Here is a 14,679-nt window from a genome sequence, read left to right as displayed (position 1 = left end):
CATCTAACTTTGTGATCAAGCAATCCATAAATCCAGTTATCTATTGTTATTTGTAAAAATGTCAACTGCTTTTAATTGCAACTCTTTACAAAAGAGAATTTGAAACCTAAAATTGATCTCGATTAACTAGATAATAATTATAATCTTTTAGTCCTACCCTTTCAACATGTATCACTTAGAGAATGAAAGGAAAATGGGTATTTCCTTTCCAAGAAAAATACACAAAACTGACTATTTAGTGGAGTGTCATAAAAATAATGATATTCAAATCAATTTGTTACCTCTTAAAGTGAATCCACTACTCTGAATATATCTGAATAGAGGGAATAACAGATCAATTTTACCAAAAATAAGTATTTCAGGAGGAATGGTAACGAATCGTTCAGGAAAATTGAAACTATTTCTCCCTTTAATCCACAATTAAAAGGAGAAAAGGAGGCCTCTTAGAATGGCAAATCATTTAACTTCTAGGTTTTCTTGATTTATAAAACCTCAGTCAATGGACCAGATGATCTATAAAGTACTTTCCTAAGAGTATATAATTATATACTTCTTCCCTAGTGTCTGGACTCAGTAAAAGAATGTCATCATATATTTTTCAGGCCACAAGAATATTGGAAACAGTACTATATTGATCAAAATCCATTAACCTTTTAAAATATTTTTAAACCTGGAAAAGAACATTTTAAAATTGCAACTTACCTGCTTGTTCTCTCCAAATTACTGAAGATATAAACACACACACACAAAATAAAAATAAAAAAATAAAAAACCAAAAATAAAAGGAAGAAAGAAAGAAAAGAATTGATAGCATTTGGCTTCATTGATGAATCCCTGTGTGAAGCACCAATTCAATTAGTTCTTCATTCCTATATGACTCTATCTCCTCCTAAACAGATACTCTGTGCGAACTCAGGGAGGTAAGAGAGGGAAAGGTACTACATACAAGCAGTGAAAGGCAAATTACAGCTGATATCTAAGTAGGGCAAAATACCAAAAATTGAAAGAAACGATCTTTTCCTTTTTCTCTCCAAACATAAAGTTAAATGAAGTTGAAAAGTCATTTAATTGTAAAAATATAAGATAACAGAAGATGATTATGTCCAAGTTTAGTAGATGTTAGCTACAAATTCCGTTATTAGATCAGCTCATCAAGTTCCTTGAAAAAATGAGAAACTTGCCAATAAGTTCACATACAAATATTAAAAATGAATTTTACTGTAAGCATGTACATAGACACTAGATACTTGCTTGGATTTTCACTGAAAGTATGTAGACAATGGTAAACAAAGTGTTTCCCTGAAAGTATATGTATGCCATTCATTAACCATCAAAGTGGTAAGGAGAAATTAAAAATATATTGTTATATAACTCAATTCAACATTTATTAAATATTTATAATATGCAGAGAACTGGAGGTGGTTGCTGTAGGGGAAAATGTATTAAATAAGGCAGTCTCTATCCTCAAGAAGCTTACAGAATAGTAGAAAAATAAAGATATATAAAGATAACTATAATAATAATTATATTCAAGAGCCATGTGAACTTCAAGGGGAAAAAGTTTGAAATGAATAGGGGAAATTAGAAATCTCTAGTGCAAAATAATACCAGTAATCATAATAACAGTAATAAATAAATATCTAATATTTATTTAGGGCTTTAATATTTACAAAGAACTTTACATATATTCTGATCCTCCAGAACAATACTATTATTCTCATTTTACAAAAATGGAAGTTAAAGATTTGCCAGAATCATATAAGGTAGCAAATATTTAAAGCAGAATTCAAACAAAGGTTTTCCTAAGTCCATGTCAAGCATTCTATTCACTATGTCAATAATCTGTCAAAACTCTCCTTACTGTAAAAACTTCCTCTAAAGTAGCCCTGACATAGTGCTGTGAGCCTAACAGTTTCTACCTAAATACGTTTGAGTGGTACCAAGCTCACTGGAAGTCTGCAAGTAGCCTATTTAGTAATTTTCTTTTAAGTGAATAGCTTTAAGGATTTATCCAGGCACATCTGCATATTAACAAAACCAAAAAATGTGCTGAAAAGTCATAGGTCCAGATGCTAAAGGGCTGAGGAAACTCAGTAAAACTAAGCATGAACTCTCCAAGACCCACAAGACCAAACTAAATCATTGTCAGAATGATCTCTATTGCAGTAAGATCCAGGAACAAAGTTTCATACGTAATTAAATCTAATCATGAGATTTACTGGTAATTCAAAAACATATTTAGGAAACATTTACTTCTATAAGAAGTATATAAATATATAAGCAGTATACAAGAAGACATGCTCAATCTCATAATCTCGTTAACATCTCATATATAATATTTCTCTTCTCTGACACTATCACAAACCCTGGAGTAGGCCATAATCACCTTATGCCTAAGGATTATAACAGACTGTAGGTGACCTCTTTGCCTCTTTATCTCCTCATTCCCTCTAAATTACACTCCACCCAGCTTTCAGAAGTAGCTAGGTGGATAAGAGTACTGGACCTAGGTTTTGGAAGACCTGAGCTCAAATCTAGCCTCAAACATTGAGTAGTTCTGTCACCCTATTCAAGTCACTTAACTTGTCTACCTGAGTTTTTTCATCTGTAAAAAGGCGATAATAATAGAAGCTACCTCTCAAGGTTGTTGTGAGGATAAAATGAGTTAATATTTGTAAAGCACTATTAGTAGTAGTAGTAAATTGATCTTCCTGCAGCACAAGTTTCACCATGTCATTCCCCTATTTGATAAACTTCAGGGAGTCCCTATTACAAACATAAAATTCCCAGGATTTTAAAACCCTTCACAACTAGGCTCCTTCCCAGCTTTCTTACATCTTATTCCACCTCTCCTCCGGCAACATATACTCCGGAAAACCAGTGATGCTAACTTCCTTGCTATTCCTAGCACAATATATTCCATCTGCCTATTCCATGCATTTTCACTGGATGTCTGCCATGCCCAGAACTCTTTCCTTTTTCATCTCTGCCTCCTAACTTCTCTGACTTCCTTGAAATATAAGCTAAAATTCCATCTTCTGCAAGAAAACCTTTCCTAGTCTCCCTTAATCTTAGTGCTTTCCCTCTGAGAATACCCCTAAATTATCTTGCATTTATCTTGTTTGTTCAAAATTGTTCTCATCTTATCTCCTCCATTAGACCATTATCTCCTTGAGAGATAATGTATCCCCAGTGCTTCTTTGTATCCCCAGTGCTTAAGCACAGTGATTGACACATTGCAGGCACTTAAATACTATTTAACTGACTGACAGAGTTTTACAAATTGAATTTTAGTGGAGTTATTCCTTCCACATTTTAGTCTTTTTAAATAGTTGTCTCTTTCTCATCTTTCATTATTTTATCTTTATGTCAAAAGAATTTTGTTCTTGAGAGCCTCCTATCAGACTGACTTTGCCTAGGGAATTTCAGACCATCAGATTCAACAAATCCTTCCTCTGAAATCTAAAAAGCACTCAGTCAGTCACTTATAAAGTCAGTCACTTATAAAGTCAGGCACTTATAAAGTACCTACTATGTGCCAGGCATTATGCTATGAATCATACTCTTCCTTTCTTTTCCTTATCTTCTACAAACTCTGATATTCAGTCATCATTTCCTCTCAAGGTCCTCATAATTTCTAATTTAGCAGCTTCCCTGAATCAGGTCAATATCCATTCACTCAATAATAACTTATTTAAGTGCCTACTATTTTCCAGGTAGCATGCCATACTGGATAAAAACTCAAGAAAACTTGCATTCTAGGCTGACTACCAATTTGACTCCGGGAAGGAAACTATCTCTCAGTGTCCACAATAAAAATCTGTAAGTTTCATTATGTTTATAGATCTACATGGTGGAGGGATTTTTCTCACCTTATGCAAATAAATACTGGTTCATAACATAAACAACAAAATCCTTCAAATATATTCCTGGCACCAGTTACTACACCAAGTACTAAGGATACAAAAAAAACTAAACACTCTACCTTCTAAGAGCTTATATTTGAAAAGAGAGAAATAACATATCCATAGGTAAGTTTAGAATATAGACTTCTCATGGTGGATATACAATCATAGCACGAGGTCTGTAGATCACTGGAAATTTCCATTGTCTTCATAATCAGAAACAACACAATTAAAAAAGTATTAACTAAATGCACTCTATGTATCACTGTTGTTCTCATGACTAACTTCCATGACTAACTTTTCGGTTCTGACGTGTCTATCTGATACACTTGAGATTCAGTTGTTACCACTAACAGTTTTAAAGGTCTATGAATTACAGCATGCTTTACTTGTTTTTCATGATAGAACTACTTGATTGTTTTATATCTGATCTAGAGTTAGTTATTTTTGCCAAAGTTCTAATGCAAAATTGTGCTGAGTTGTTGTCTCACAGAAAATTGTGTGTAGTAAAGCAATAAAAGTCTTTTCCTGTATCCTATTCAAAGATGTTGCCTTATCAAGGCTCACCCTTGGATTACTCCAAGCATCTACAATCTTCACTCCTCCTCATGTGTTACTGAATGAAACTGGAGAAAAAGCACTAAACTGTACTGACTAGGTCCACTACAAATTTGTTAACTAATCTTAAATTGATCCTGACTGCAGCAAGGCAATCCTTTTATACCTCCCACAATTCACTACCCCACTCACTACTCTAGCTTTTCCAAACTTTTTCATTTCTCCTGAAACCTTCATTGGCTTCCCCTCCATAAGGTGCCCCTTTCAGCTGAGTATCTTGTCTCATAATTTACTGAAAAAATTTAGAACATTTGCTGAGAGTGCCCTCTTTTTTCCTCTTCCTCATCTCACATCATTTATAAGACTCCAATATCATCTCCTCTTTCAACCCAGTGTCACATGAAAAGGTTTCCCTTCTCCTTAACAAGGTAAAACTCTCTGCATTCACAAGAAATTCCATTCTACCCCATTTTCTGAGGAAGATTGTTCCCACTATCATCCCCATGTTCTTAATGATCTTCAATCTTTCACTCTCTAGTGGCTATTTCCCTCCTGTCTACAAAGATGTTCATGTCTGCTATCCTCAAAAAACAAAAAAACAAAAAAACTCTTGGGTTCACTTGGGATCACTTGATCTACCCTCCTTCTTATCTAAAGTCCTACGTTTCCCCTCTCTATCACAGCAAAACTTCTTAAAAAGAATCTATAATCAGTGCCTCCTCTTTAACTCTTCTGAACTCTATGCCATCTGGTTTCTGATATAATCATTCAACTGAAACTGCTCTCTCTGAAGTTACTAATAATCTCAATTGTAAATCTAAAGATCTTTTCTCAATTCTCATCTCTTTGAAGTTCTTTGCAGCCTTTGGCATTGTCAAACACCTTCTTCTCCTTGATATTCTCCTCTTTAAATTTTGATAACACAGCCCTCTCCTAGTTCTACTACCTTTCTTATTGCTCCTTCTCCATCTTTTACTCTCCATCCACATCACACCTGCTAATAATAAGTTCACCTTAGAGCTCTGCCCTGAGCCCTCTTCTCTTCTATATTCCACTTGATGCTCCTATCAGCTCCCATAGCACCAGCTATCATTTCTGTGCAGATGACCCTGAGATATTCTTATCTAGCTCTAACCTCTCTTCTACCCTCCAATCTCATATCTCCATTTGCTTCCTGGGAAATCTCAAACTAAATGAAACCCAACTTTTCCGAAATTGAATTCATTATCTTCCCTCCCCATCCCCAAATCCTGCCCTTTGCCTAGCCTCCTTATTACTGTCATGATTCTCTCGTTCTCTAGAAATTATAAGGGTACCAATGTGGTATATGGAGTATCTATCTACTACCCCTTACTCTTGCTACATGATCAGGTACCACTTTTCTCAAGCATATACTACATAGGTGATATATTTTATACCATTTTTATGCATAATCCATTGCTAGATATTTCCTGTAATTTATTATGCCAACCATCTTTTTCTCCTTTATCCTTTGGATGTTCCATACTTTTGAATCCTTAGAAACTGCCCTGATTTAGGCCTCAAAGAATCATCAGAAAAGTCCTGATATTAAAAGAATCATTTTTCTTCAAGGAAAAGTGTGGGGTCAATAAAGTTCTATGTAGGTTTCAAATATAATCCTTTTTCCTACTGAACTCTCTTTTTTATGTATGTGTGTGTGTACATCACATATTATACACACTCATACAGTGATGGACCAATTCTGTGGATTTTCCATCCAATGATATCATAATCTCAATGTTTTCATTTGGTTTTTCCTATGTAGATAGTTAGACTAAACCTTCTGAATGACTGTTACTCTCACTTAAGAGGCTCTGCAGCGTTCTGGAGATGAATGCAATTAAGACAATTTCAACCACAAACGGGAATAACCAGAATTAACCATACATGGAGAACCCCTTTTCCTTCTGACCTCTTCATCTGACATCCTCCATGACAAGGACAAATGCCTTAAGTGAATTTTCTGAGTATTTCACCACTTTGATCCTGTTAGCTACACACCAGACACTAAACACCATAATGCCCTGTCCAGGACATGTTCAAATGTGACAGCAAGACCCAATCAAGCACAACTGGGACTTGGAGTATTCTACTCCTCACTTGCCATCAAGAGAACTATTTCCATCATGTTCTGAAACTACCAAGCATGGGCACAGCCTAGCATACTTTCTGGACTTGTCTAAGATGAGCAAACTCATATGATCTCCTTGATTCACAATCTCCATGACTGGCTGTTCAAAAAGCAAGCCACTCACCCCACTACAACAACCCTGATTTCCCATTCTCTCATTCCCATTCACTTCAATCCTGCTATTCCCATGTACCACTTCTGCCACTCTTTGTGCTCTTTGGAATTCCAGTTCTTTAATTAACAAACCTCTTGAATTTAGACCTATTTCTCTTAGGATCTTTATTTTTTCATGTTTTTTTTTAATTAACAAGGAGTTATTTTTACCTCTGTCCTCTATCACAAATGTCCCAAACAAAACTTTTGGAACGAGTCTTTATAGTCAAGTGAGAAGATTAAAATTGATCCTGTATCATTTTCTTACTGATTCTATTTACAGTTAATTAATTTTGTCCTATAACTGCTTAAGTTATGGTTTTCTGTCTCCAAACTTAGTTCAGAATTCAGCTAGCCTGTAATGGATTAAATTCTCTGGCTATTCACTGTTCTATCTTTGCTTCAAGGAATTTAGCTATGCTTGGGGGATCGCAAATGAATACCAGGGTGTCTGGTCTTGTATCTTTACACCACTAAGGCAGCCGTATGCTTCATTGTTCAAAGAACTCTGGGCTAAAGTTTAGAAATACATTTCATAAAATATTCTACTTCTGTGAGAATCGTCCCTTCAGCTTCCATTGCAAATCACTCCGTGCCACAGGATGCCTGTTAACCCACATAATTTCAGTTTCTGAGAAACTTCAGGGCATTTGTGTGTTATTCTCAAGCTGCTCTTGCTTTTCTTATCTTAGTTTCATTTTTGCTAATTAAAGGTGGCCTTATCACATTCCCAGGCACCTATGAGTCTGCTCCTTCTGTCCACTATCAATGACCTTATGAGTCTCATAAATCCATTAAAAAGCATTGCTTCAAGACACAGTGGGTGGTCTGAGCGTGTATAAACCCCTTTCCTTAAGGTCTATGATGCTACCAATCTCATAAGCAATGATATATTTTCTGTTCTATTTTTTTTCTATGCTTATAAAAAGAAGTTGCATCTTTAATTCTTTGTCTTTGGCTGGAACCTGAAGTAACCATTGACCCATCTTACTCTCAGATTACCAGCCCTGATAATAAAATGTTATCTTGTGCAGAGAATTGTGCCTCAGTTTGCCTTTTCATTAAATTTTACACATGACACAAGCACTCAGAGACTTGGCTTCCCCAAAAAACACTTCATCGTTGGTCACCCTTTCTAGCACTGGTTGTAATCTAACACTGGTAGCCCCCAACACACTGGTCATGGAGGAGGAATTGGGATGCTACATATTCCCCACTGTCACTATTACTAACTTCTCCTCTGAGGATGACTCTAACCAAATTTATCACCCCATCCAGATCACAATAGCAATTATCTACCATTTCTCAAGACATTCTTTGTCCCTTCTTAAGGAATTCAGTTTCTGACTCACAGTATTCTTTATTTTAATTCCTGCCTTTACACTAGGAGACTTCAACATATACATCAATGTCCACCCAAATTCTCTAACTTCTCAATTCCTCAAACTCCTTAACTACCATCACTTTGTCATCTATATGAAGTCACCTGTGCATAGAAATGGTCATACTTTTAATATCACCATTAACCACTTGTTCTACAACTGAAAAATTCGTAATTCATTTACATTCATTCATTCATTACATAATTCATTCCATCTCCTTCCCTACAATTAGCCTTCCCATCTCTTATCTCTTCTCATCTCTTCCCTCTCAGCTGAGGATCTTGTATTATACTTTACTTAAGAAAAACAAGATAATTCACCAGAAGCTCCTTTTCTTTCTATCACTTTTAAACTTTTTGACATCATCCCTCATATTCTACTCATTTACCTCAGTCTCTGATAAAGGGATGATTCTTCTCCTTGCCAAGGTCAACATATATATTACGTTCTGCCCCTTCTCTTCTTCAGCAGATTGTTCCCACCTTAATTCTTCTCACCTATCACCAATCTCTCTTCAACAACTGATTCCTTGCCTGTTGCCTTTAAACACAGCAAAGCCTCTCCCATCCTTAATATCCTTTCAATAGACTATTAACATCTTTCAAGCCCACGTGCAATATCTCTCCACCATTTCTAAGTCAAATTCCTGAGGAGTCAGGGGAATGGACTGTTTATATTTGTTACATTCACTTCCTCTCCCCTCACTCATTTCTTGATCCTTTACAATACAGTTTTGGACACTGTTGATCATCCTCTCTTTCCTCTTATGATGGCAAGCAAAATAGAATCTTTTGCTGTTTTACTTTTAGTATAATCAAGTGCCTCTGATTGAATCTTGCCTTTATCAATCAAGAGTCTTTACTAGGAGTAAAGTACAGAAACAAGAGTTTCTTTAACTAGAAACAGTATATGTATTTATAATGCTAATTAATTTAATGTGATTAAAGATCTTCCCCACCCATTGATGGACCTGCCCATTAAGGGGAGTTTGATTAAGGAAGATCTGTGGGAAGGCCCAAGTCTTTTGTTAATGGGTTACTGGTTCTCAGGGGTTGTGATGCCCTCTGGTTCTAAAAAAGGTATAAATACTCTAAACTGAGGTTTTACTTTGGGGCTTACTGGAAGTGTTTGTTTGGTCATATGAGGACTCTGGGAAGCCACTAAGAAGAATCTGGCTTTGAAAATCCAGATGTCGGCACTTCCCTCTCTGGTAATTATAGTCAGACAGTTGGATCTATCTGTTGATGGTCAGGCAGAAGAAGTCATGTCTGTTGATTTCTTTGATTTCTCTGTATTTTCTTTAAAGTTCAGGGTGCAGACTCTCCTGAACTAGGTAAATGATATATGTGCTTGGTTAAAGGAATGATACATGTCCTTGATTAAAGTGATTGTTAACCCCTCAAAAGTTGCCTTTCCTTTTCTGAATGCAGATCTAAGAACTTGTGGCAACCTGCCCCCCCACCCCCACCCCTGCCATGTGTGTCAGGGTGCTTACCATTACCCCTGGAAATTTTATTTGTGTTTTCAAGACATCATTAAGTCTTTCTATTTTTCTACATACCTTAGCATTTTTTCTAAATTCCTTTACTAAATTATCCATATACAGCTTCTGGCCTATAGATATATGCTAAGGCCTCTTATTTTTCAGCCCTCTTATTTTTTTTTCCTTTACATTTTTATCTCTTGGTGACCTCACTGGCTTCCATGGGATCAGTTATCTCTACTATACAGATGACTCCCAGATCTTCATGTTCAGTTTTACTACTCCTCTTGAGCTCCAGTCCCACATTACCATATGTCTATCTACTGGACATTTCAAACTGGACAATTTCGCTATTTTTTCTACTAAACCCATTCCTCTTCTGAACTTCCCCATTTCTACTGAGGGCACCATCATCTTTCCAGTAACCCCAGATAATTCCTCACATTATTCCCCCATATCTATTTAGTTACCAAGTCTTGTCTATTCTACCTTTAAAATATCACTCTAACCCTCTCCCCTTCTCTCTTTCACATGATCACTAATCCAATTTAATCTATTTAACCTCAACCACTTGTTTGAACTATTGCAATAACCTACTAAGGGAGTCAACAAGCCTCAAATGTCTTTTCTCTCAAATCCACCCTCCACATGATCAAGGTAATATTCCTAAAACACAAGTCTACCATGTTAGTTCCTTACTCAAGAAGCTGCACTAGCTCCCTATTGCTCCCTGATAAAAACAGAAACTCCTCCTTTTGACATTTAAAGTCCCTTATAATCTTATTTCACATAATGATTCAAGTCTTGTGATATATGTTACTCCCCTTTCATACTCTACAGTGAAGCCAAACGTGCTGCTCCTCACACTTAACATTCCACTTCTACTCTCTACCTTTGAATAAGCACTACTTAAATGTATTTTCTTCTCCCCTTCATTTTTATTGATGTCACCAGCTACCAATGCCCTCCTCTACTCTGCACCAAATTACTTTGCCTTTCTTTTATACACACATACACACACACACACATACACATATATATAGATATACAGATATATCTGTATGTATGTATGGGATGTATGAACATGCTCTTTCCCCTTCAAGACAAGTTCCTTGAAGAGAGGGAATGATTTTTTTTTTTTTTTGCGTTTTTATCCCCAGTGCCTAAGGTTGTACATGATATACACTAGGCACTTAATAAATGTTTACTGATTAAGTGACTGGATTAAGTCTATGCAGACTCTATTCAGGTATTAGATATCTGAATTTAACTTACTTCTTTGGAAGTTTCATTTTTTTCACTTTTTCTTCAGCATGCTCATCTGATATTCCCACATGACAGCCTAAGGCCAACAAAGTCCTGGAAAACAATATTAGAAATAAGTTATACCAACTTCTGTCATATTTAGAAACATGGTACATAAAAGCACACTAAAGTGAAATACAGGCTCCTAGAATTATACAACAGCAATACTTTACTTCCAGATAGTTGAGTGGTTTCTAAATACATTTTAGGATTATGTAATAAATTGGTACAAGCTGGGGACCTCTGTTTTTCCTTTCTTCTAGATGACTTTATTTCCTTTTAGTATATTTTTGGTCTCTCCTGCAATACATTCACCAAAATTTTGTGTTCTTTTTTTTTTCTTCAAAAGCCTCTGAACAATGCAGAGGCTGGTCTTTTTCTTTTGTTTTTAATAGCTAAACCATTTAAATTGAACAGAGTTTTATTAACTGTTTACAGAGTGCAAGGTCCTAAGGGCAAAAGAATAAAAGCAAAGTCCCTGCCTTCAAATCCTTTAATTCTATGTGATGTGAAAACATAAATAAATGCAGGCTGATTTGGGAACAGAAAGAGCAATAACAAGTTGAGATCAAGCAAAGCTTTCCTAGGAAGTGGTACATGGGAGTAGTACCAAGTACCAGGTGATGTTTGGCCCTGAAAGAAAGGCCAGAAGAGGGAAATGAGAAATTGCCTTCTGGGGGACGTTGGTGAAATGGCACCGAGAAAGGAGATGTAACGCCCATGAAAATTAGTCTCTCCCTTTACAATGTGCCGCCATCTCAGTACCTTTCTTTGGAATTGGGAAATGAGTCAATTCTGGTAAGAAGGAATAGGAAAAAAAGATAGGTTCTTTTCATTTTTTCCTAGTCATTTGACTAAAATCTGTTTTCCTTCTGCTGCAATCCCCAATTTATTATAATATAATTTATAATACATTTTATGTAACCAAATGCTTAAAAATACTCCCAAGAGCAATTCCTAGACAGAGATTTTTTAAAAGAGCAATCATAGGAAAAAAATCAACAAAACTAAATTAATATGTTGCTAATAATTGAAAAAAATTCTATGTTCTACACTTATGGAACCCTAACACACACCTCTGCAAAGGAGTGGAAGACGGTATCATCATGCGAGAAAAGAACTGTTGTAACTTTGCAACATTCATTCAGCTGTTCTGTAGTTGCTTTCCATTTGCATTGTTTACGTTGTAGTCATTAAACATACTGTCTTTGTTTTATTTATTTTCCATGCTCTTATATTTGTGTAAATCATTCCATGTTTCTCCATATTCATTTTTTACAAGAAAATGATTTCTATTCATTCATATACAATTTATTTTAGTATTTCCCCAATTGGTAAGATATTTATTTTGTTTCTAAATCTCTGTTACATAAACAGGACTACTACAAATATTTTGGTCAATATGGAACCTTATTTTTATTGTCAAAGACCGTCCTAGAGTACAAGTCTAGGACTGGAATCTCTGAGTCAAAGGATATGAGCATGTTAAGTAATTTTGTCCTTATAATTTTTAAAATGTTTTCCAGAATGGTTGTATTAATTCACCGCTAACAATACATTACTATATTTTCAAAACCTCTCCATCATTTTCATTTCTATCAGTTTTCTGAGACTGAGATGAAACATCATATCTTTTGATTTACATTTGCAATAAGTAAAAGTAATAAACTATCAATTATAGAGTGCTTTAAATTTTGCAAAACATTTTACCAACATTATTTCATTTTATCCTTCCAACAAGCCTGGGAGGGAGGTGTTTTTACTATTCTCATTTTACAAATAAGGAAACTGAGGTACATACATAAAGGATAAGTGAACTAATACTGCACCAGCCCTAAATTACTGGTGTAAGTTCCACTTGGTCGTGATCCTTGAGAAAGAGTTCTGCAGTCTCCTCACTACTACTGCATCAATGTTCATTAGGGAAATAGGTTTACAGTTTTCTTTGTTTTTGCTCCCCCTGGTTTAGGTATCAAAATCATATTTGTGGCACAGAAGGAATTTGGTAGGACTCCTTCTTTACCTAGCTTTTCAAACAGTTGACAGTACTGGAATTGTTATTTAAATAACTGGCAGAATTCATTTGCAAATCTATCTGGTACTATTTTTTTTTTCCTTCTAAGGTAGCTCATTTATGGCTTGCTAAATTTTTTTTTCCTAAAATAAAGTTACTTAGGTATTCTATTTCCTCCTTTCTTTATCTGGACAATTTATATTTTTGTAAATAACTATTTCATTTAGATTGTCAGCTTTACTGACATATAATTAGGTAAACAAAGTCGCATATAATTGCTTAACTTCATGTTCAATGGTTGCTCATTCACACTTATTTTTAAGAATGGTAATTTGGTTTTCTTTCTTTTCTTAATCAAATGAATCAATGATTTGTCTATTTTATTGATGTTTTTCTTAATAAATACAGATTCTAAGATTATTTGTTAGTTCAATGTTTGTTTTATTTTCAATTTTGTTACTATCTCCTTCGATTTTCAAGATTTCTATTTTGGTTTTTAATGAGGGTTTTTAATTTGTTCTTTTTTCTAGGTTTTTTTTTTTTTTAATTATATGCCTAATTGATTGAACTACTCTTTCTTTTAATGATGTAAGTATTCAGATATACATCTTCCCCTATGTAATGTCGTGGCTATATTCTATGAATTTTGGGAGAGATCAATAAAGTAATTTTTATAGCATTGTGGGCTGAGAAGAGTTCATTTAATATTTCTCTTTTTTACTTTTTTTGTGTGAGGTTTTTAAGCTTTAATAATTTTTCTGAAGTTTCCATGTACAGCTGGAAGGATATAAAAAAGGAAAAAAAAAAGAAATTTACATGGTAACTATTATATATTTAAAAGGAATGGCAAGTTGTACGTAATATTTCATGTTCAATTACCTTTTAATTACACTAGTTACAGAAATGCCTATTTTATTCTGTAAATTAAAAATAAAATAAATAATACACACATACAACCCAACACACATACAACCCAAAGATCCCTCAGGAATTGAGTGTAACATTAAAAAAAACAGTGCAAAAAGAACATGTATATATACTCACACACAATATACATATACACACATGTATATACGTGTATGAACAAAAACAAAACTGTGATAACCAGTCAGTTCCTTCATAACTAAAGAACTTAGATTTTGATAATTCTTTTGAGAGTAAATCTTTTGGAAACATTAATTTTCACATTTCAGATCTGCAACGGAATAGTGACCTCTTCATTGCCAATAAAGACTTTAGAGCTTATTTATTTATTTATTATTTAAGTTTTTTTAACTAGACAGTGTCCAATATTTAGATAAGGAAAAAAAACTAAATGTAAGAAGGTCACCTTTTGGAAGGATGACAAACAAGGATGACACCAAGAGCTGTCAACCAAACAAGAGAGGAGGATTTGAGAGAAAATATAACAGGTTCTGCTTTGGACATGTTAACTTTGACATGCCCATGAGATATACAAATTGAGATGTCCAAAAGGCAGTTGGTGACACAGGACTTGAGAAACACTGGGGTCAGATATATAGATCTGAGAATTATCTGCATAGAGATGATAACTAAACTCATGTGAGCTGACAGAGAAAATTAAAGAGGGTCACAAGCAGACCTTGGAGAATACCCACGATTAATGAGCATAATCTGGATGAAGATCCAGCAAGAAAGACTGAGGAGTGGTCAGACCAGTAGGCAGAAAACCAGGAGAGTGCAGTGTTGTGAAAACTTTAAAGAAG

The 14,679-nt window shown here is 34.9% G+C and overlaps 1 protein-coding gene across 11 annotated transcripts in view; it reads right to left on the bottom strand.

Annotated features, from left to right (window-relative positions):
* RYR2 (ryanodine receptor 2) overlaps window positions 1–14,679 on the bottom strand; it is an 826,096-nt gene that overhangs the window by 363,119 nt on the left and 448,298 nt on the right. For 7 of the 11 annotated variants that reach the window (XM_072637850.1, XM_072637853.1, XM_072637851.1 and 4 more), the window contains 2 exons: window positions 10,909–10,992; window positions 703–723 (listed from right to left, as the gene is read on the bottom strand). In XM_072637850.1, coding sequence (XP_072493951.1) covers window positions 703–723; window positions 10,909–10,992 — 105 coding nt within the window. The remainder of the gene's footprint in view (window positions 1–702; window positions 724–10,908; window positions 10,993–14,679) is intronic. The other 4 variants (XM_072637852.1, XM_072637855.1, XM_072637856.1 and 1 more) reach the window with 1 other exon arrangement.

Source organism: Notamacropus eugenii, chromosome 2, assembly GCF_028372415.1.
Source record: "Notamacropus eugenii isolate mMacEug1 chromosome 2, mMacEug1.pri_v2, whole genome shotgun sequence".
In the NCBI taxonomy this organism is placed as follows: domain Eukaryota; kingdom Metazoa; phylum Chordata; class Mammalia; order Diprotodontia; family Macropodidae; genus Notamacropus; species Notamacropus eugenii.
Note: the sequence above shows the minus strand (reverse complement) of the source record. Positions and strands in the feature narration are given on the sequence as shown.